General features: G+C 46.2%; 1 protein-coding gene across 1 annotated transcript in view; it reads left to right on the top strand.

The window, feature by feature from the left end:
- agrn (agrin) overlaps positions 1 to 22,469 on the top strand; it is a 280,800-nt gene that overhangs the window by 90,963 nt on the left and 167,368 nt on the right. The window contains exon 3 of the mRNA XM_008282560.1: positions 20,424 to 20,462. Within this exon, the coding sequence (XP_008280782.1) occupies positions 20,424 to 20,462 (39 nt within the window). The remainder of the gene's footprint in view (positions 1 to 20,423; positions 20,463 to 22,469) is intronic.

The following is a 22,469-nucleotide window of genomic DNA, read 5'->3' on the forward strand; positions in this document are numbered from 1 at the left end:
TTCCGTGGAAGGATTGATTCTTTGTGGGGCTAACAATAGAAACGGTGTGTCGTTAGCATTAGCAGTCACAGCCAAAGAAAAGAGCATCGCAGCAACAATCAAGAAGAAAAGAGCATCACTGCAGAAATGACTGTGGAGTGACATAATGTCACACAAACCAGAGCGAACAAGGCCTCCGTCCTAACAAAGCAGGACTGTTAGACTGTTGTTTTCCTTTCTAGTCCCTGTGGTAGGTGTGAAGCTTTACATACCGGCCTGATCGGTGAACATCAGCTGCTGTTTACAGGTTCTTAATCCTTAAAATTCAAAAACAGTTTCATCTGCCTGACATTTTGAGGCTACCGGTTAGTAATAATTGCACAGTGCTGCTGAAAAACATCATGAATCTGGACGTATTGTGAATATCTTTATTCGCAGCATTTGAAGTTCTTCGACTGTAAGCACAAATTCCTTTTTGAGCTCTCGCTGTGTTGTATTAGTCAGGAGGGATGCGCCCAGGCAAGCAGAGCTGCTCTTTCTTATAATACAGCTGTTTATTTTCACCTTCATTTCTAGTGGCAGTACTGGGCCTGTATTTCTTCTGGGCCAGAATTTAAAATATGTTGAATTTTACTTGATAAAACCTGCCTGGATCCGCACAGCTGCCCACTGGCTCAGGTATAATCAGCCAGCAGTGCCCATGTTAGACAGAGCCGTCGCCCTGTGGAGCTCCAATGACAGCCAATCAGGCGAGCCATTGAATGCCTGGTTCATTTGTTGCCGTGGAGAAGTGAGACATACGATCCGCCCTCGCATCCCCAGGGAGTCGCTGGGCCCTGCAAGGGCTCGTAAGGGTCAGGTGGTAAAGATCTGGATTTGATCAGGAGGGTGGAGGTGGGGGTGGGATTGTTGCTAGAAACCTGAGCGGCGGGCCGGGACTGAGGGTGGAGAAACAAAGAATGAGAAACTCCAGACTGGTAAAATGTCCCGCTGCTTTGGATGCAGGCGCTGTGGTGTCCTGGCCCGTGTGTTATCATTCAGGAAATGTAGCGGCACGCCGAGAAATGTAAGGGAGCGGTAAAACTGACAGAATGCAAATGGCTTGCAGGTGTTGGAATGGAAATGAAATGAATGGCAGATGAGGTGTTTCTGCTTGCCTTATAGAAATACAGTGACAGAAGTGACCCAAATTGTCTGAAGCACTGCTGCAAATTGCTGCGAGTGAAGCCTCGTTCCTCTTCTTCTTCTTCTTCCTCTCACTGTATCTGAGTCTGTTCCTTCTCTACCTCTTTCCACTGCCAATCGTTTTTTTTTCTTCTCTCCTTTATCCTCCCTTACTTCCCCCTGTCACTGGAATGGTTTTCAAAATGAAATCTCACAAAACACCATTTTTCAGACCACGGCATGGTGTTTTCTGCATACGAGGTGTTACCGTAGCAACAGGGCAATAACTCATCCCCCTGCTGTCTCGTACAGATCGTGTTGCATGAATTTGGCATGACGTGCGAGACCTGGAATATCGTTTGTGCTGTCTGTACCTGTGCTGGTGGACTTGTGCAACTTGTTTGGGACTTGTGGTGGACAGTCGTACGGGTCTGCGGGGTGCTGGGTGCACATCGTAGCCGGGTGATTGACAGCGTGACAGCTAGCTACTAAATGTGTTGAATTCTCGCCTGTAACACCTGCGCGTCTCCACCAAATCCCATTTTCCGAAGCTGCAAACTTGCCCCGCATTACTCTTCCCAGGCATGAGAGCCGCTGTGCCTTGACCCCGTGTCCAGACCTTATTGTTTACCCGCAGATTAATATGCGCCTGAGGATGCCGCTGGTGCTGCCGGCTTCTAAATGTCTCTTTTGGTCCATCGGCATGATTTTCGCTGCCGTTGTTCCTCTTCATTTACCTCGTTTATCAGTTTGTTGCCCAGATGAATAATAGATGAGGCCGCTTGTTGCCTCGGCGACATGCCAAGCTCATCATTGTCATGCGTTCGCTCACAAAAACCAGGTCCGCTGCCCTCCTCTCTGCCTCCCTCTGACTCCATCCCCACCACTTCTGGTTTGACGTATGAGCGCTCACTGTTCCCACTGAGTCTTGGCTGTTGTGAGCAAGCTGATGAAGATGAAGAGGGAAGGCCATGAGAGTAGGAGCCTGTACACACACATCCACTGTTCTATAGATGTCCGTCCTACCCCGTATGAATTAATTTGTATGACTTAGTCCTTTTACAGCACAATCCATCCATCTGCCACTCCATCCGTTATCTGTACTTGTTTGTTGTTACTCAAGGGCACATAGAAACTTTAAGCTATTCCACAGTGCGGCGGGTAAACGGCATGTAAATACGAGATGCTAGCTGCACAATCACAATGCATCTATGGGCATCTGTGGATCCATGAGCTTTGAGACGACGGCAGGATAACTGAGCATCCAGAGGAATGCGCCAGAATTCAAACCCAACATTGTAAAGACTGCGATAAATTTATCTTTGAGATCTTTCGTTGCTGCACTGATGATAATGATCAGTCCCTGTGTTCAAACCCAGAGCCCAGACTCTAGACCAACACAAGCTGGATTCATGTTTTTCGGATCTGCTGTACTCTCTTACCCCTTTTCCACCAAGAAGAACCAGGGGCTAGTTCCAGCGCTTAGTTGGTTCCAATCTGGCGCCACCTAAGAACCTGTTTGCTTTTCCATCAGCAAGGAGCCCAGTTAGAGCCATATGTTCTGCATACGTTTACCGAACAACGCTGGCGCCATATAGAAGTCCACACAGGACTCCAGACTGACTTTTTACCGATATGACCAACTTTCTCATTTGGTCACACTTCCCACCTGGTCACAGGCAAAACATATGACTTGCTGAACATGTTCTTATCCATAGACTCTACAGTTTCCGATGTTCCTTGAACGCCCCACATAGCAGGCTGTGGTAGCTGCTGTTGGTGGCCGCGGTGCTCAGACCGGTGTGCGACCAAAGATGACTTTAAAAAGAGTAAATGATGTCAGATTTGTCAAAGATGAAACCGAGTCATTTTTTTCTCATGCGGTCTTTTCTATGAGCAGAATAAACAGCATGTAGCTCCGTTTTTCATGAGAAGACCTCATGTCTAAGCATAAATACTGCAGCACACCAAAGTTCTAACAGTCCTGTTTTCCACCACTGTGGTGCTGCTGGTGGGACACAGTTGGACCGGATTTCATGGCGCAACAGTTTGTGCAGAACTTCCGTGTCTCCCTGGACTCATTCCAACACTTCTGTGATCGGACCAGAGACGTCCTGGTGAAAAATGACACAAATCACCTCTTGTCTGTCCCATCCATCGGTCTCGGTGGTCATGATAACCCGCCCCCAGCCCCTGACGGTTCTTAGCTCTGGTCCAGCAAGGAGTTGGTGCCTGAAAAGGACCAGTTCTGAGAACCTGGAGCCGGTGCTTAGGCGGTGGAAACACAAAGAACTGGTGCTTAGTCAGGCTCTGGCTCCAAACTGGCAGCAGAACCAGCTCAGTGGAAAAGGGCTATTTGAGGATGCACAGAACCCCCACTGGTTAGAAGCTCACATGGAAGCTAGTCATGAGGGACGATTGAGGTCCTTCTGCTGTGACCCAGCATTAAAAAGAATGACACGTTATTGATCCCTGGACGAATTCTCTTTTCTCTTTTCTCCTTAGAGATGGAGGTCAGAGGTCAGGCCCAGTCACAGACCAGCTTCCAGGAGCTGAATGCAATTCACAGTTTTGCTCAAAGATTCTTGAGCAGGATGTTTGTCAAAACATGAACTCGGGTTTTCCTGCTAATCACAGTCTAGACAAGCAGACTAAACCACTTCATGGACGTGAACGAGAGGTGACAGCGTTCAGGCTATCGTCACATTAGCTGTGGTGTGCCTAACTTCTCCATTTAGCTGCACCGGCATGTAATGTAGGAGCATCCAAAACATTTCACCACATCTTCAAAGTAGCGTCTCTTTTGTCAGCACAAAGCCAGTTTCTGTATTTGTTATGTAAATGGATCTAAACAGGAATAAGTGCTCTTCTTTGGCTTTCTTATAAACAGTGTTGAATGTGTTATCATGTCTCACTGCTTCCCACTGCCTGGTGCTGGAGCGCTGCAGGAGGGGGCAGCACTGTTTGCAATAAAACAGTCAGTTGTGTAAATGTTGTAATTTCAGACTAACTCACTAAACACACTTCCTTATTTTATGTCATGTGTACATTACACCGTGTGCCAGTAATGATGTGGCTGAGCCCTGAGCCAAACAGGTTAGCTTTAGACTGAGCTGCTTTTCTACCGTTTTTTCTTTTCTTTACTTGTGTTTTTAGTTCTTTATATGTTCTGCTACAGGGAACAGAACCCACAAACTCGAGTGCTGCCTCTCAGCAGGCTTCCACAAGTTGTCCAGTCAGGGTGCAGTCGGCTTATGGGGAGGAGACCTTAAAGAAACAGGAGCTGAGACGGCTTGTTTCACAGACTGTGCTGAGGACCTGCTTTAAAGGACAAACATGGATCTCCTTAACTCTGAATCATGTAGCAAAACTACTCTTCTCCAGTCCCAGAATTAAAACACAGAGCTGGGGATGAGGATAATGGAATTACAAAACAGTCATTGAACCATCTAGTTTTTACCCGTTTGTTCTTCTTGTTTTTAACCCTCCAGCACCTCGTGGCATTTGAAGGAAGAAATGTGTGTGTCTCTATATTTTTCTCTGTCAAGAGAAGAGTTTGTGCTTATCCTGTATGAATGTGTTTGCAGGTCTCAAGTTGTGTTGCTGGACAGAATGCAGCTGAAGCCTTGTTGTTGGCAGACAGCAGCTCTCAGGGTTTAACCTGTCATCCTGTCGTCTGTCAGCCTGACTGAGGAGTCAGAAGATGGTTCTTTATCGGTTCCTCTGCCCTCTGTGGCTGGTGATGGCGCTCTTTCCTGGTTTCCTTCTTACTGCAGCTCAGACCTTGTTCACCATTAAGCTCAGGACGCAGATGTGTCGGAGGAGAGTTGATTTTACTTTTCCTGCACCAGATAGAGGCTGACTGACTCATAACAGCTGCCATCTGTGCTGCGCTAACGTTGTGTCTTGCTTTGATGTTTAAATTAGAGCTGCAGCTACTTCATGGTCAGGGGATGTTTGATATCATTCGAAACTAAGGTCTGACTTTTTGATATTTCACTTTGAGAAATGTGAACATATATATATATTGCCTGCTATCTGATCGGAGCCTTTATTTAATATTTAGCTCTGCTGATATTCAATACAGTGTTCCTGGATGATGCACTAAGTGTTGTCGTACCTGGTTGCACAACCAACTGGCTCGTCAAGTGTCTGTGGCTTAATAAAGCAAAATCAGCACAGGAGGAATGTCCTATGTGCTCAGGTTGGACCGTAAATCAGTCAGTTACTCAGAAAGACTTGTTTGCATGAAGGTGACAGAATCCTTTCCGAGCTGTAGAATCATGTTGGATTAATTCAACACAAACCGTCCCCCTAAACCTAACCGAGCGTTCACCAGAGCCTGTTTCCAAACTTGGATTTTTAACAGTTCTGGACAAATGATGCTGTCCCATCAAAAGGGTGTCGGAGCCAATTTGTTGTTAATCAATTATGAAAACTGTTGTTGTTTAGTTTTTGTTTTTGGTTAACTGGCTCATGAACAAACTGAAAACACAACAGCCATTTAAATGCTTTACTTGTATACACATTCAAATAAATCTCCCAGCTCAATTTATCTTCATCTGCCAGTTGTGCAAATATAAATATATATATATTCTCAGCATCTATTTTTCATGGTTCAGTCTTATTTCATTCTCATCCGGTTGCTAATACTTGTGTGCATTTACAGATGAACGTCATCTATTTTTGGTCTACCAGGATAAAACCCTCCAAACTCAGGATGCATTGTAATACCTGCTGCTAAGCGGGTCATTTATTTTTTCCTGACCGCGATTGCAGCCAGAAAACAGCTATTTCGTCATTGCGGCACCATATTTTCATTAGGCTTCTACTTCCAGCACACAGCCTTGTCTGACTGCACTCTTATCAAAAGGAACTAGAATTATTTACTGGGAGGGAAAAAAGGGAATAGCACAGAATCTGTCTTGTTTGAGAGAATAACTCGAGCGCATGCTGTCTGATTAGGCATATAAATAATTTATAGTCGTTTCATTTAGGAGCTGCATCTCAACAAGAGGGTATCGCTCGCCAATTAATATTCCCCCTCTGCCCTCTATCTGAGAAGATCCAGTTCGACATGCAGCCAGTAAGTAAGAAATAAAAAGAAGAGAAAAGCAGAGAGCGTTTTTTTCTTCACCTGAAATGCAAATGAAAGGGTCCCAGCGTATAATAGCTTGTTCCTGTCAGCGTGGATGCCGGAGAGCCCATCAGGTAAATCTTCTTGTGTACAGTATGTATATGTCACAGTGATGTATGCTGAAACGTCGTGGTGTAGCTAAAGGAAAGGTAAAGGCCACGATAATTATGAATTCAGAAAAAAAAGCAGGATTACTGATGTGGAACACAAGGGATTTGGCAGCACAGTGGAACATAAGGCCTTTGATGGAGCTGGAATCAGAAATTGAGTATTTCTAGTTCAAGTCAACGTGCATAATGACAATGTTCTGCTTCCGACCTGCTGCTCATTAGCTGCAGAAATGCTAAAAACAAAACTAACGCGTCGTGTGAGCCGCAGCATCTCTGTGGTCTCAACAAGCTTTTGAGATTTCACCTCCTGGTGTCGCTCACTTTGGTTTTTACATTAGTTTTAACTTTGTAAATGGAGACGATGACCTCCCACACACTTCTTCATACAGTATTTTATTGCCTCCTTTCTGTTTCCTCGTCACATGAGCAAATTCCTCACGTCATTTCTGATCCGCGCCAACACAGTCCTTGAGATTTGGCCGACTGCACGGCGCTGGAAGAAATGGCTGAGATGCAGAGATTTCCACCAGACTCCTTCTAGAATAATGGCTGCTTTTGCAGGAGAGTGCATCTGCATAAAAAAAATAGAAAACAATTTTAAAAACAGCTGAAAATGACTGTGACAACTTATTTCTTAACCATTTTGCACCTTGTTCTGGTGTCCACTGGTAATACTGACAAAATCAATCATTTTTTTGCTATAGATCTGGTTTTGTACTCATCACATAGAGCTTTGTGATGATGATTTAAACGATCAAATAAATTAGTTGTGTTGCCTCCAAAATATGCAAAGCGCTGCTGATGGAGTGTCTGTTCTGGTCAGCATCCTGCTTTCTGTCGCTTTCACATTTAAATAGAGAAATCCGTGCTTTCGCTTCCATGTGCTGCTGCAGCCCTACTTATGTAAAAACCTGCACCAAAATTAGACTTCAAATTAGATTTTTCTTCACCTGCATTCAGTGCATCTCCTAGTGGCAAGATTTAAAAAACTGCTTCCCAAAACCTTTTCCTTGCTCAACATCTGGTTATTGATAGATGCTCCCAGAGCGCCGGCTCACATGCAGGCTGCCACTGAATACAGAAGCTTCTGGTCTCCAATCAGTTCCTGAGCAAAAAAATAACGTTTTTTTATAGAAAAACCAACCCCTAACTTACAATAAGTGATGTTCTATTGGACAGACTTCTCTTGTAGATTAGTCATGAACCGTTCGATTTGCAGCACACTGTGTTGAAGTTAATTTCCTTCACACTGCACTTCCTGTCATGTGACTTTTGCTAATGCAACCCCAGTTCAGACTGATGCGTTATAAAGTCTGAACACATAAACTAAAAGCTGAAATGACCACATGTTTGTTAACAACTTTGTTAAAAACATCAAATGCATTCAAATCAAAAAGCATCGAACCACAGAATAATATCTAATCAAATAATAATTTGTCTGATTTCAATTTGACAGTTGTCTAAAAGCAATGATGCCAAATCTAATCCAGTTTATTGTCACCTTGCTGTACATGCACAGCAGTACAGGCAGGATGAGAGCGTTTCTTCAGGATCCAATAACTTAAAGCAATTTAGGTTTTACACTTTAACGTTACATCTATCCTGAGCCCATATAGCATATTGTGTGTCTGTCCGTCTTCTGTCTGCACCAGTGTTGAAAGACCAGCTCCCAGCTCATAAGGTCTGGTCATCACCAGTCTCTCGCCGCTCTCTCTGCATGACCAGGCCAGTGTGACTTGGCCGGGTCCCCATGACAGATGGCTTGACTTGGTCCGAGACTGACATCTGTATCTTCCCTTCTTCACCGGCTTTGCCTTTCCTGTGTAAAGGCTGTCAGAGCCAGCCACTCCTCTCCTGATTCCCTGCTCCTCGCCGCCCTGTGCTGCTGCTGCTGCTGCTGCCACAATTGGCTCCATATGCCAGCCACATGGAGAAGTGTCACTCTCCGCTAGCTCTGCGTACAGCAGCCAAGCTCCAGGTCGCTCTCTCTCCTCTTCCAGCCCTTTCTTTCTGTCACTCTCCTTTTTTCCCCGTTCCATTCTTTTTCTCTCATTATTTCCCTGTCTGTGGCTGTCCATTGAAATAATTTCCTATATGGCTATTAAGGGAAAAGAGTTGGTGCAGAAGACCTGAATAAACAGGGCCGGGCAGCGGAGCGAGGAGGATATTACATCCTGTAATCACTGTTGTTGTGGCTGTTGATGTGCAGGATGGGCTGCTGAGAAAAATCAAAACTGGCTAAAAACAAGCGAGTCCTTCCTGGATGAGTTCCTCTCCTTTCAGAGGAGGTCAGCGGGCAGCGGGCCTGAGAACATTAGCCTTCAGCGAGAACCAGCGTCTTCTGACACCACATGAATCCCGAGGCGAGGAGTATCATGCTCATCGTATAGGAGGGAACTGAGAGTCCTGTGGTGGACAGGCTCTTGTTCAGGCCTCAGGCAAAGAGCTGGCTCAGCGTAGGCTGAAAAGCAGGTCATGGCAGCGTGGGACGGAGTGGGAAAAAGAGGCTAATGTGGCCAGAAGTGTTGAGTTTGGACAGGTGGATCATATTGACTGGAGACTCCTCTGTGGCTGGCTACAACCGCATGAGCTGAAAGACTGGCTGGCGTTCTGAACCAAGTCATCAAAAAGGGTCAGCGCTGATGTTCTGCACCTAAACGACACCTAAAGGCCGGATGTCAAGATGACCTCGGTGCTGTGAGCCGTCGATTTCTAAACATTAATGTCGAGCAGTGGGTTTTTATTTCACTGCTATCAGCGTCATGTTGTAGCCGAGTGACTCCAAATACTGGATGATGTGTCACATTGTGAGTCACCATGTGTGGAGCCCACCGAATGTGGGAATGCTCTAATTCACACTTACATCAATGTTGGACAGAATGGTTTGATGAATATGACAATTACATGAATCAGACGCCGTCGCAGCCGCTAGATCTTAACTTAATGACATCCTGTATCAGACTAACGCTCCCCATGCTGTGTAGCTTGCGGCTACTAAAAGCAAATGTACGTTCCTGGTGGATGTCTTTGAAATATGAAATTACCTGGCAGGCGTTGGTATGCATCTTTTCCAAAATTTAAGAAGCATCCTTCATAGTCTCCATAACTACTGTGTGGTGTTGCAGCACCTTCATAGGTCCCATATGGTGCCCTTTTACAGCAAATAAATGAAAGTCCCCAGAATGTGTGTTTTAATTAAAAGAATTAGATCAAAATGTGACAAAGGAAGTGACCCACACAGTTCTTGTTAACTGGCGAGTACCAGCCTCCACATTCCCTGAATGCCTCCTTTAGCATTACAGTTTCCACACAACGCTAATTCTAATGATAGCATTAGCAGCACGACACACAAACATGACAGATTGTTCTATTGCTGTGGCGACTTTGCCTTTAAAGATAACAGTAATCCACTGGCTGTTCAGGCAGATGCTGGGAGTGCATGAAGACTGTTCTGCTCACTCATGCAGCCAACAGCAGAACATGTGTCTCAGCCATGTCCTTTGCTGCTTTAGTTTTCTAAAATGTCATTTTAAAGTTAGCAAAAGCAGTTTTAGACACATTCCTCTTTTTATTTCTATTTCTACACATCAGTAGTCACTTTGACCAGCTCCAATGATGACATATTGAGTCCCAGTTAGCAGGTGGAACCAGTTCTGACTTTAGGATGTGACTGACGAGTGGGACGTCCTGCCCACTGACTCCATCAACCAGCTGGTGGACAGGATGCCACCATGTCTCAGCATTGATCCATGTCAGGTGTGGCCAGACTCAATACTAGTGACATTTAAAGAGTAATATTGGACATTCTGATGCATGAAATCCCCTCGAATATGTGTTTCTGTTAAATTGACCAAGGTTGAATAACTGAAACAAAACCCTTAATCCTGTTGTTCAATACCTCCAGTTTAGTTTAAGCCTGAACACACAGTTAGTTAAAAGTTAATTGTGGTTTAATTTCTACTGTGATATGTGTTGTATGTATATTGTGATCTCAGTAAAGCTTTGAGAAGATGTCCACTTTATCTATCAAGAATAAATCACACTGTCACAACCATTTCAGGAGAAGACATACAAAAATATGTTATTCCAACTTTATGGCCAAGCGTGTATAAACCTGGTGGACAGTGACAGAACGGTTTACCTCCAAACATGGGGCAGGATGATGCAGTGTTTGACCTTGACAACTGTTGGTTGGTTAGTTTGTACGCAGCAGCTAAGAAAGTTCGGACTGGCTTGTAAATCTGGGAGGTTATCTGGTTCTGGGGGACTGGATTCATGGCACAAGTCTTAACATCTTGACAGCTTTCACTTTATACCCAAAACTATTCTGTAAATTGTGAAACAAGGACAGAATTTCAATGTTTTTTTCTATTTGTTGTAGGATTTATTTTGGGTTGTCATTATAACTGTTGTCAGTAGAGCGTCTTGTTTTCATTCCTCATCATCATCCGTCATTGTACCTCCAGCTCTTTTTCTCAAGTCCCTGTTTAACAGAGGTTCATGCCTGTTAGCTGAGCACAGCTGCGAGAGGCCCTGGCCTCCTCGCTGCTAAATGAGGCCTGCTTCGTTTGGAGGCCAGATGACTGGGAAGACTGGGAATCTGGAAGATGGTGCAGTGAAGTCTGACTTATGATGATTGGAGTTAATACCATAGCAAGACAACCGGCCCACCTGCTAGCACCTCACCGCCATGGCCCACTGGGTGAGGAGTCTGGGCTTCCCTCCACCAGCTCGGCTGCACGGCTCGATGCACATGACGGGTTCAACATGGCCTCTGATGTCAACCTAATGTCCCTGAAAGCAGAATTCGTGGCCTTGAATGCACAGTTCATAGAGGAATTAGATCGATTTGTATGTTGCGTCCCTTATGTGGGAACGGGGCGACGTAAATAAATAGCAGGAAGCAACAGTGAGTCACTCCTGTTTAAGTGTTGTGATGCCACTGGATGAAATCACGTCCATTACAGTAGATGTCTTATTATCTATACATGCACCGAAAGCCAAATAAAAACAAAGTGACAAATAATGCAGTGAATTATCTTGGAAACGAGGCACATATGAGTAGTTGAGTGGGCCAGTAGACAGGCTTTAGTGCACGCAATTACCAAAGCCATTCTAAATTTTAACACACTTTATTCTTTTCATCAACATCATTAAAATGCTCATTTACAATGGACAGCAGGAAAGGATGATCTCTAATGCCATTAGTGAAGGCAACAGCTTCGCTTTTGATAGCTCCTGCTTTGAAAAATGGACAGAATCCCACTCTAATGGGGTGTTGGTGAATTCATCAACAGAGGGTTTTGTTTTTTTTCACACACCCTAAGCTGTTGTTGATGCATTTAGCAAAACATCTTTACGCGCAGTTTTTTCCATGAAACACATTATTTGATGAAAGATTCAGCTGAAGAAGTCTTCAATGCTCAATAGTTCTGTTAGCGAGCCTGAAACAGTGTTATGCTCAGAAAACCGAGCCTCTAATGTCATCAAAGCAGGTTGAATGACTTTGTTTTAGATTAATGTCAGCAGTTTTGAACCAGAAAATGCAATTTTGTTTGAAATTCATCCTCTTGGTGCTTAGTCATCTTTACCGTCTTTGATAATCTGTTATTTGATTGCTGCCTGTAGAAGAAAAAGCCGTGCAGAGGACAGCATGGTACGCACTTAGTGGCCTGCTCGGGCTAATCACATCCGATCTATAGAGTTCATACCCTGTAGAGATTACACACATATTCATATCTCTTGTTTCAGAGGCATGATGGCATTATGATAAAGTGCTTTTAAACAATACCGTATCATTGCAAACTCTGCAGAAACATGACCAGATATCATTTAACCCTGAACCCGGTGGCAGTGCAGCTGGACTGTAGCGGGAAATATGTAAAGGTGATGCAGAACGAGAGGGAGTTTAGTTGTCCTCACTTTGATGCTAATAGGTAAATCTCAGCGCTAACAGTCTCCTCACCTGATAATCCTGTTGGTCTCTGTGGGAAACATTGTCATTCTGCATATGCACCAACTGTTTTCTGTTAGATCGATTAGATGGAGAGCAGGATGTGTGCTGGCTAGTCCACACACACACACACACACACACACACACACACACACACACACACACACACACACCTTTATTAAAGCATAACTGTCAATCAGTTATTGAACACGACACACTTCTTACCCGCTGCATGAAGAGGAACACACACGTGCATATGCACACACACATCAACTTTTATTCCTGGCAGACTATTAACCAAGAGAGCAGCTCCTTTGGCTTCTAATGGAAATTGCCATTTCAAAGCCTTCAGAGAGAGATGTTAACCTTGTGCGATACTTGTGGCATTAAAAATGGATCAAAGTAGCTGAGCTTTGATGTCAATGGAAGATTTTATTTGGGTCGCGGTTGCAGAGCTGGGTGCTGGACTGACTCCGCAGCACCCTCTGCTGGGAGCAGTTGGCATTTGACTCCTGATCACAACTTGTGATGTCATCTCTTCTTTGTATTGTGATGTTTTTCTCTTTCCCCGCATACAAAATCCTTGCAGACAATGATCACGGTCGTAAAGAGACAATTACAGAGAAAAGAGAGGAGAAAGACAATAGCGAGGCAGCAAGCGAGAAAGCAGCTGTTTCCTTTCTCTTCTCTGTCAGTCCATCAGTCAGGTTTTGTTCTGCAACATGAGACCTGATGTGGACTGTGTGAGGGAGCAGAGAGGGGAAGGTGGTGTTGCTGATGATGGGAGTGAACTTTTGACCTCAGCAGGTAGTCTGAAAACCTTCACCCCTTGTTTTAGAGCCTCCCCCACGGAGCTGAGCTTAGGCTTTGGTATGAACACACTGTCCACAGAGATAAATGGCTTTGGGGGAGGACAAATCAAAGACCTGTTTGTGTGCTCGACAGTCCTATGTCCAAGTTGTGTTATTTCATAAGTGGAAAACAGATCGAGACAAAAGACAGAAGGAGCCATTTTGCTCGGTGTATGTGCCAGTTTCTGTCAGACAGAGAAGGCAACAGCGTTCGTGCAATTCCTCTGTGGATGCAGCCACTGTAGGCATCACCACCAGTGTGTGTGCGTGTGCACGGCCCTGCGTAAAGCGCAGAGTGGGGGGAGTGAATGGCAAAGATGGAGATGGAGACACAGATAGAGAGAGTGAAAAAAAAACATAAATTATTGATGATAGATACCGCCTTGCATCTGCTGCCTGCTGCCGTTGAGTTTCTTCAAAGTAGATATTGATGCAGGGTCTTGCTGAAGCTCAGGGTAACCACCCATCCATTCTGACCTCATTATCATATTTGAGAACTAAAAATGCATGGCTTTTAAAAGGAGCAGGGGAAAAAAAAACACCCCAATCCATTCTATGAAATAGAAGCAAATATTTCAGCCTTAGATCATTTGCCAGATGTGCTGAATATTCATTTCTTTTGCCACATTATTTAACATGGGGGAGAGAATCCTATTCCTAGTTGTCATGCAAGTGAGTCTGAAAAAAAACCCTCTAAATGGGATTGTTAATTAATTGAATCGTGGCTTGTTAGTGTGGAACGGATGTGGAGTTTCTCAGGCTTATTTCTGCCCTGGTTGCGCATATCGGTCACAAACAAGTGGGTTACACTGTTTGGAGAGTCTCAATACGTGATTGACTTTAATGTGTTTAAGTTTTTTGCTCTCCCTCCCTCTGCAGGCCTATTTTCTCTCAGTTTGCCTCATTAAATCTTTGTGGAAATTCTCCAGCTCTTGTGGAAGAGAGACTTTCTTTTGATTAGGCTATAAACAAATGGAGGAGTTGGTTGACATCTCCCAGACTGTGGCCCTCTTTTGTTCCGCTGCCCCCCTCCCCGCTCTGACAGGACTGGAGTGCTATTCCCCGAAGCCTTTCTTCTTGCTCGTTTTCTTTTTTTTTCTCCCCTCACCAACTCGCAGCCCTCCTCCCCTCCTCCTTTTGTTAAAGACGGCCCCTCATCCACCCCCCACGCCTCTCTCTCTCTCTCTCTCTCTCCGCTGTCTCCGGCTCTCTCATTATGCGCTCATCCGTTCCGCTGGCTGAGGGCTGAGAGACGCGCTCCGGAGCACAGGTTCGGGAACCAGCGGCATGTCGCTGCAGCCTCCTCCAAAGGAAAGAAAGAAGGTGGACCGGAGTGTCAGGACCCGCTTCTCCTCGTGCCAACACACCTCCCCTCTGTCCCCGTGCGTCCGCTGACTTGTCTCGTTGACTCGGTCCTGCTGCTCCGGCGGGGTGCTGGCGCCTGACACCGGGACACTACCTGCTGCCTGCGGGGGATTACGCGCGCTGTGAACACCCGGAGCCTAATTTGTTGTTTTGGCTGCCGGTGAATGTTGGATCCGCGCTGAGGAGGAGAAGCTGGAGAATAAATCCTCGTGGCCAGGACACTGGGAGCGCCGCTGGACTGAGACGTCTCTGAGAAAAGGGACTGCATGCTTGAGGAAGCGGATAAAAAAAGAGCGACAGCAAGCCGGAGGAGAAATGTGGAAGTTCCTTCCTGAAAGGCAAAACTGAACAAGCTGAACGGTCGGACTTCTTGAGGGGGTCACAACGCAATGAGAGCCGTTCCTCTCAGTGTTTGGTTGGGCTCTGACACCAGGGGATTCATCCCAGCTGATCGCTCCTGATCGCCGCCGGCTTCCTGTGAGTTTCTCCTTCAGCTCGTTCTTTCTTTGCGCATCTGGAGCCGCTTCGGGGGGAAGACAGCTGTGAACTGACAGGTCAAGTGGGGATCGCTCTCCTCTCTAACTTTCCCTCTCCGCCACTTGTTCCGAGCTGCTTGTGGCCCGGCGGACCCGGGGGCTGGCTGGCTGGGGGCGCAGCTGCTTACCGCGTCCACGACACTGGCCTGGAGTAACGGCTGTTGGACCGAGGAGGAGTGGCAGGAGATCCGGGGAGCAAAAACCAACCGGGATCCTGGGAGCATATGGTTTAGCGAGAGGCGGCCAGCTGCCGTCCAGCCGTCCTCCTGATCCGCCACAGACAGCAGATCCAGTGACGGGTTCGGACTGAGCCGGTCCTTTGGATACTAACAGGTTGTGTTGAGGAGAACCCCTGTTGCCTCAGCAGCCACGGGGAAGCCGAGTGAAGACGCACTTGTTGGGGAGATACTTGTGCCACATGTGGTGGCCGAACACCCGCGCTCGGCTCGGTTCGTAAAGGCTTTGACATAGAGGAGGAGGAGGGGGAGCTGCAGGAGCCGGCATCCCCACACCTCCTCACCATCAGGGCCACTAAGGGGGGGACGAGCGGATTCCTTTTGTGGATTTACTGTGGAAGTTTCCCGTGTGGATTTCAGATAGTCCGAGGCTCCCACATCTACACACACACACATGCCAAACAGCGCACCAACACACACACTGCCAAACACATTATCACCACCCACTTAAATCCACACACGTTTGCGCTGTAAGTATAAACCACTTCACAACACACACACGTACTTGCACATTAAAATCCCATTAGCGTGGCTTTTTTTATTCTTCCAGCAGCATGGAGGTCGTGTGGACAGGTGGGGGACTGTAGGAGTCCAGCAGTCCTGTGCCCCTGTCTGTCCTCTCCCCCAAATGGATGTTATTATCTCTAAAAATGTGTTGCTTGGAAACCGCTGAAAGCTTGCTGCTGGAATCCTCTGACAGAAACCACCACCGGGTCCCCGCCACGGAGCACAGCTGGAACCGCAGCTGAAACAGCGACCATTACGCATCTGTTTTGCGTTTTATTTCTTCTTCTTCTCCGTCGTCTGCCCCCATCCCACCGCCATCATTTTTTCCAACGGGTCCTTGAGCACCCCTCGGCGCACTCCGCGGCCCGTCATCTCCTCCGGCCTGGAGGGGAGGGGGTCGCTGGAGTGGAGCATGAGCGGGTGCCACTATCCGTCGCCCCCGCCGCCGGAGCGGGACCGCCGGTACCAGCACAAGGTGTCCCTGGTGGTGCGCTACTTCATGATCCCCTGCAACATCTGTCTGATCCTGCTGGCCACATCCACGCTGGGCTTCGCTGTGCTGCTCTTCCTCAACAACTGTACGTGGTTCACCTAAAGTCCAACTCTGTGCACTCTGCTGTGTGTATATACATCACCTACATGCTTGCCATTAGAAAGCCCTGGTGTTGCCTTTGCCAAACAAATCATTTTAGTCTTTGCATTTAATGTCCCCCACCAAAACAAAAACCAAACCGAGCTCCAGCTCTATCTGAACTGCATCAGGACAGCTCCAGTCAGCCCCTCTTCTCTGCTTCTGTCTGCAGGCTTCTGAGGCTGCTTCATATCTCGCCTCCAAAGCCCTGACATTTACTTTGAACTGTGCAATGAGGTATTAAATGGCGATTACATGCCTTTGGTGTATGAAAACTATCTTTTGGCCTGGAAAAGCCTGACTGCTTCCGCCTTCTGCAGCATTCCCCCCTCTCGCTGTTTACTGACGGTACAGTAGCTCATTAAGAGTCCAAGGCGCAGCATTGGCGTGTCTTAGTTACTGGTGGCAGTGGTGATGCTGGGCTGTGTCTCAAACAGTTTGGAGAAGGAACTGCTTTAGTTTATGCTGAGTGTCGCTTTCAAGTGCTGCTGAAAATACAAAAGAGGAGTTTCTGCATAAAAGCAACGACTTTTTTCATTTCTTAATTTGAAGAATATAAATATGTCAGACTTCTCCTTCCATCAGCGTTTTGTCTTCACATAAGTTAACTTTTGTAGACGCCTGGTACTCAGATGGTTTCAGTGTCAGATCCAATAGCTGCCTTCTGACTGAAATAAACATTTGCTCATCCCCCAAGCACACTGTGCTAGCTTTTTTTTTTTTTTTACACCACTAATAACACACAATCATGTGTTCACCACAACAATGCGCTCACTTGCTCGTTCTCCTCCGCCTCTCAGAGACGTACACAAGTCTGTATGTCAGTGTCTTCCCAGTTTAAACTGTTAAAGGTGACGTTTAGTCGACTCTAAAGTGGGCTGTTATTTATGCCTCGAGATTATAATAATTATATGTTCAATAAGTACAGTCATGTTAATGCTGTCGATGTGAGTTCAGGTTGTATTTGAGCTCTCTCTGGTCGTGGCTGTTATTCCATGTCAGCTCATTTTCAGGGATTTCTCTTCATCTCTTTTTAGGCTGTTGACTTTTCAGCCATGTGCAAGGCAAAGTCCTCACTGCCTGGAGGATGCATTTGTTTGTTTTTTCCAGATCTGTGTTTTCCTGCCAGTCATTTGCTCCCTTTCTAACCGGCGGTTGTTGCTACAGGAAAGGAGGAGAGTTCATTCGTAACCTCGCCTTGTTACCGAATCAATTAGAGTCAGACAGATTCTATTAGATTTAATACAAACCCAGTTAAAGAAGGCCAATCTTCACCTCTCAGATGACCGAGTGAAAAGAAATGTGCACAGGAGAAACTGATGAGCTGAAAGGGGCTCTATTATGCTGCCAAGAGGCCTCGCCATGTGACCACAAGGACAGCTGGATGGGATAGTGATAGTGCTGCTGGTGGGGATATGTGTGTGTGTGTGTGTGTGTGTTTTGTGGGTGGAGGGCTGTCAGAGGAGTCGTGCAACCTCAGATTCGCAATTTCTGTCGTACACATACGGGGTGAAGGATGTCCACACATATCCCCCCCCCACCCTCCGAGTTCTTCTGCTTGCCAATGGAGCCCACACACACGGAGACACACTCGCTTCATCATTCTGTACGACTATACATCAACTACACCAAAGGGGAAGGTGACACACACACACAGAGACAGACATGCACACACACTCCTTTCTGCACATGGCTAAATGTCACAGTCAGACACTTATTGATTTGCAGGAGATATATGTTGAATGATGACCATATTGTGACATTCACACAGGCGCAGGAACTCACGCGGGCTTTGCTGGGTGCAAAGGGAGATGGAAATGGCTGATATGTTTATGGAAAGACCTTATCTTGTCCTTTCGTTATGGAAATGTGAAGAAATCGTTTAGCTTCGCCCAGCATCCCGACTCACTTTGTACTACACCTTCTGTGTCGGCCTCTTTCTGGTTCACCTTGTGCGACAGCGTGTCTCTGTTGCACCGCATGTTTGTTTGTGCATGCTTACAAATGCCAGATAGGAAGTGCAGCCGGCGTCGATGCTCCTTTGCACTCGTAGCAGGACTTCCTCTGTATCTTCCTCATGCCAATTTCTGTTACCCTCGTTTCGTATGTTTTCTCGAAATCCCCCCCAGATGGAAATCAGTTACCGTCATGACTGACTGGGAAACAGCTTCAGCAGACACTTCATTATTCACCTCTAGCACCAGCCTCGCCTCTGCTCTCCCCTCGCCTCATTTTTCTCTCCCTCACACACACACACACATACAGTCAGACACGCTGTTTCTCTTTCTTCCCCGAAGCCCTGGCTGTTGACAAGCAATTTTAAGTGAGCCTAAATTTAAAACTCAGCTGTGTCTCTGGATGCTGACGGGTATCGCAGAAGTCCTGAAAAAGGCTTCGGCGCACTGGTTTGACGGGGCCCCGGAAAAATGTGTTAGCAGGGTAATTGATGTGATGTGTTTTATCTTCCTCATTATCCCTCACAGTGCATACACACTGGAAAGATGGCTGGGTGGCTGCACAGCCTTTCGGAGTGTGTGTGTGTGTGTGTGTGTGTTTGTTCAGTGCATGCAGCTCTGACAACTCACTGGGGCTTTGCTTAGTGAGTCAGACAGCCGAACTGACTGCCAGCGTGCAGATGGTGGTTTGGTAGGCTCGTGCTTGGTGCTCCAGTGGCCTGGTACACCGTGACCAGTGCGTCACAGTGATCTTTGAGGAGCGCGTCGTGTTTGTGAGCTTCCCTGCTTAAATGACAAAAACCCTTCCTGTACATCAGCGCTAATGCTCAGTGATGTTGCTATTTCTGTGTGAAAGAAACACGTCCCAATTAACACCAAGTATGATTTTGCAAGAATAAACAAGCTGGATGCTTGTTGCTGCTTTGTGTCTGTTTTCTGCTCGCTGCTGAAATGATTAGTTGTTTAATCAGTTAGCCAATCCGCAGAAAAATTAATCTACCACGAATTGGGGAAAAAAATCATTGTTTAGCGAACAAACTTTTTCTAGTTACAGATTCTCAAATGTGTTTCTTATTGGAAATGACACATTTTTGGGTTTCAGTCTGTTTGTCTGGGAATATAAACAATTTAGAGACATTTCCTAAGGCTCTGGGAAATTGCTTTTTCACTATTCTTTGCCCAAATCATAATAGAAAAATAATCATGAGAATAAACAACAGTAAATATTAGTTAAAGCAGTGTTTCTGTTTTTTACTCAGTCCGTCTTTTGCTGCGACCAAAATCTTCTATTTGCCTGTTCAGTCACGTAAAAGCAAACTACACGAGTGTTACATATCAGCTAATATCGCCTGGTCAAGTTTGTCAAGCACCAAAGCTGCAAAGAGCTCAGGTTGCGCAAGAATTTCCCCGAGCGTTACTCTACACTCGGTCATCTGACACTACAGGTCCTGTTTTATGGTTCCCACGAACCAACAGGCCTGATGTCATCGTCTCCTGGGTGTTGACCAGGAGGCCATGACATCATCGGGCGTATCGAAGCAAAGCGTTCTGATTTATTCTGCGTACGTCTGCAGGAGGCTCGGGACGGGGGGACTGAGTAGATTCCACTCATGTACTTTGTGCCGTAACTGTTTGTGAAAATTTCAATCTTATCTCAGACTTTTCAACTCAAAACAGAAGCGGATGCCTGTGTTCTCCTGTAATATCCAAAGTCATGCGGTGTGATTTGGGAGCAGAAGACCATGGAAGCAGCCAACGACAGTGATGATACCGCTATCTCTGAAATGTACTCCTGTCGATTAGCTCAGCTGGATCCCTGCAGGCCCAGTCGCTGCATTAGAATGTGTTAGATAGAAAAGCCCGGCCTGTAGACAGAATGTGTCTCTCCCTTTTTTTTTTTTGTAGCAACTCAATTACTTGGCCTCTACCCCTGGGAAGTCGCTGAATCTTCCCAAAACTAAAAACCTATTTCTCTCTCTCTCTCTTTTATCTCTTTCAGACAAACCACCTCACTTCACACCGGCCCAGCCTCCTGATGGTAAGTCCTCTGTGGGTTCTCTCCGCTGACCGCTTGCTTTCTGGGGGGAGGGCGCCTCGAATAATGACCACGGACAGCAGATCCCCTGCCTTTGAAGTGGGCAGCCGTCTGTGCGCTTTGCCAGATTTGGCTGCTCTGCTTTTTTGTTTCTACACTGTTGGTATGGCAGGCACGTGGCCTTGGTCTGCTCGTGGCTTTGATGTAAGAAGGATCTTTTGATGACTTGATTTGATCTGCTCCGCACGGCTAGTTGGGCTGATGTTCAATACTTGTTACCGCAGCAGCATTCGCGTCCTTCTGATAGGGTCTAATAGGATAATACCCCTCCCGTTCCGTCAGTATTCAGCATTACTTCAGGCTGCTGGGGGTTTGTAGGCCTGGGGCACGAACACCGCTACCTGGCCTTGTGTTATCCATATGTTCTCCTCCCATCCAGCGCATATAAATCTTTGCAATGTTACACTTGTTTTCTTGCCCAAAAACTCGAGCTGTTAATTTAAAAAAAAAAAAAAAAAGCAGCAATTTATTTTCAAAACAGTAGATCTCGACAAGCTTTAATTGGAGGAAAAACAGCTGGTTTTCAAGCTGCTATCATGAATATTTATCAGAGGCAGCACAGTAAGACAGTGTTTGATAGACTTTGGTGTGTTTCTGCTGCACTGACAGATAGCCAGGGACAGACTCCTGCTAGTTCTGAAGGTGTTGTATCATCATCCTGTCTGTGTGCAGGCTACAAAGCCTGAGGTTTGGAAGGAGAAAACACAAAGAGAAAATGCTTCTAATGATCCCAGGGCCTGCTGATGCCAGGGACAAAAGGCCACAGTGTGGGCTTGCTGAATCTGATTCTGATAATTGCTCAATCACTTGCCCCATAGGCCAGCTTGTTTGGAAAAGCAGCTGAAGCTTTAAAAAAAAAAAAAAGCATCAAATTAGAGGTGGTTTATGATGAATGTAATCGTCAGAGAGGCTGTCAGTGTGAAATGGTCGTTTGACTTTAACGTATCGTTGTGCTTGATTGGAGCGTCTCACCTCAACACCTGAGAAGTCTATGACGTGTCTGCTTCTGCCCCTTTTACCCTCATCACAAAACACAGTTGGCACCGTTTACAGCAGCTTTTCTTTTTGTCTTAATGAGTCAAACGGACTTGACAAATGATCGCGTCTGACAGAGAGGTCTCTATTTGTCTCGCTTTGCAGCAAACGTTGCAACCAAACTTGGGTCTCCGATGGTAAAATGAGAGGCCGTATGCAGGCGGTGAAGCAGCTCATTCCTGTCTTCCATTGAATTTTCCCTGACAAAAGAAATAACGCCCTGCTTATCGATTGAGCCACTCATTTCCCGTGTATTAAAGTTTTTGCTGTCTGAAGGGCACTCTGACAGGGTTTGTTTCTGCACTAGTCAACCGTTTAAAAGCTGCTGCTAGCCCTTAATTATATTTCCAATAGCTCTGTAGGCTTTCCATCAGCTGCCTATGCTGTTTTAATACGCCGAGCAAAACAAAAAAGCAAAGTCTCCAATCAGCGGGGTAAGCCTGCCCTGTGGGACCCAGTTTCTCTGGGTCATTTAACGCTGAAGAGATTAGTGGGACAATTAGAGTTTGGCCCAAATAAGGCAGTAGGCCACTTTTTGGAGACGGGTGATTTTAGTAGTGGTGCGGAGGGATTTAGAAGATGCTGTGGACCAGCAGAGGGCTAATATAGCTCCGCCATTAGTCAAATCTGCTCCAGAGAGCACAGGGCTTGTTCTACTGAACTTGTCCTCAGCGCCAAGGACGCGCCGCTCCCCAGTACTTAATTACAGGAAATCACAGACAAGATACCAAGAAGCCTGCATTTTTAAACAGCCTGGCTTGTCTCTGAAATGCCGTTGATGAGATGTCCTTATTAGCGCGAGGAGATTCTGCAGAAAGTAAAGGAATTTGTTCTGCAAATTAGAGTGAGGAAATCTCGGGACTCGCTGGGGAAAATGCAGGTTCGGCACAACATAAGCAAAGCTCTTAGATGATA

This window comes from Stegastes partitus, unplaced genomic scaffold (genome assembly GCF_000690725.1).
Source record: "Stegastes partitus isolate 25-593 unplaced genomic scaffold, Stegastes_partitus-1.0.2 Scaffold276, whole genome shotgun sequence".
NCBI classification, from domain to species: Eukaryota; Metazoa; Chordata; class Actinopteri; family Pomacentridae; genus Stegastes; species Stegastes partitus.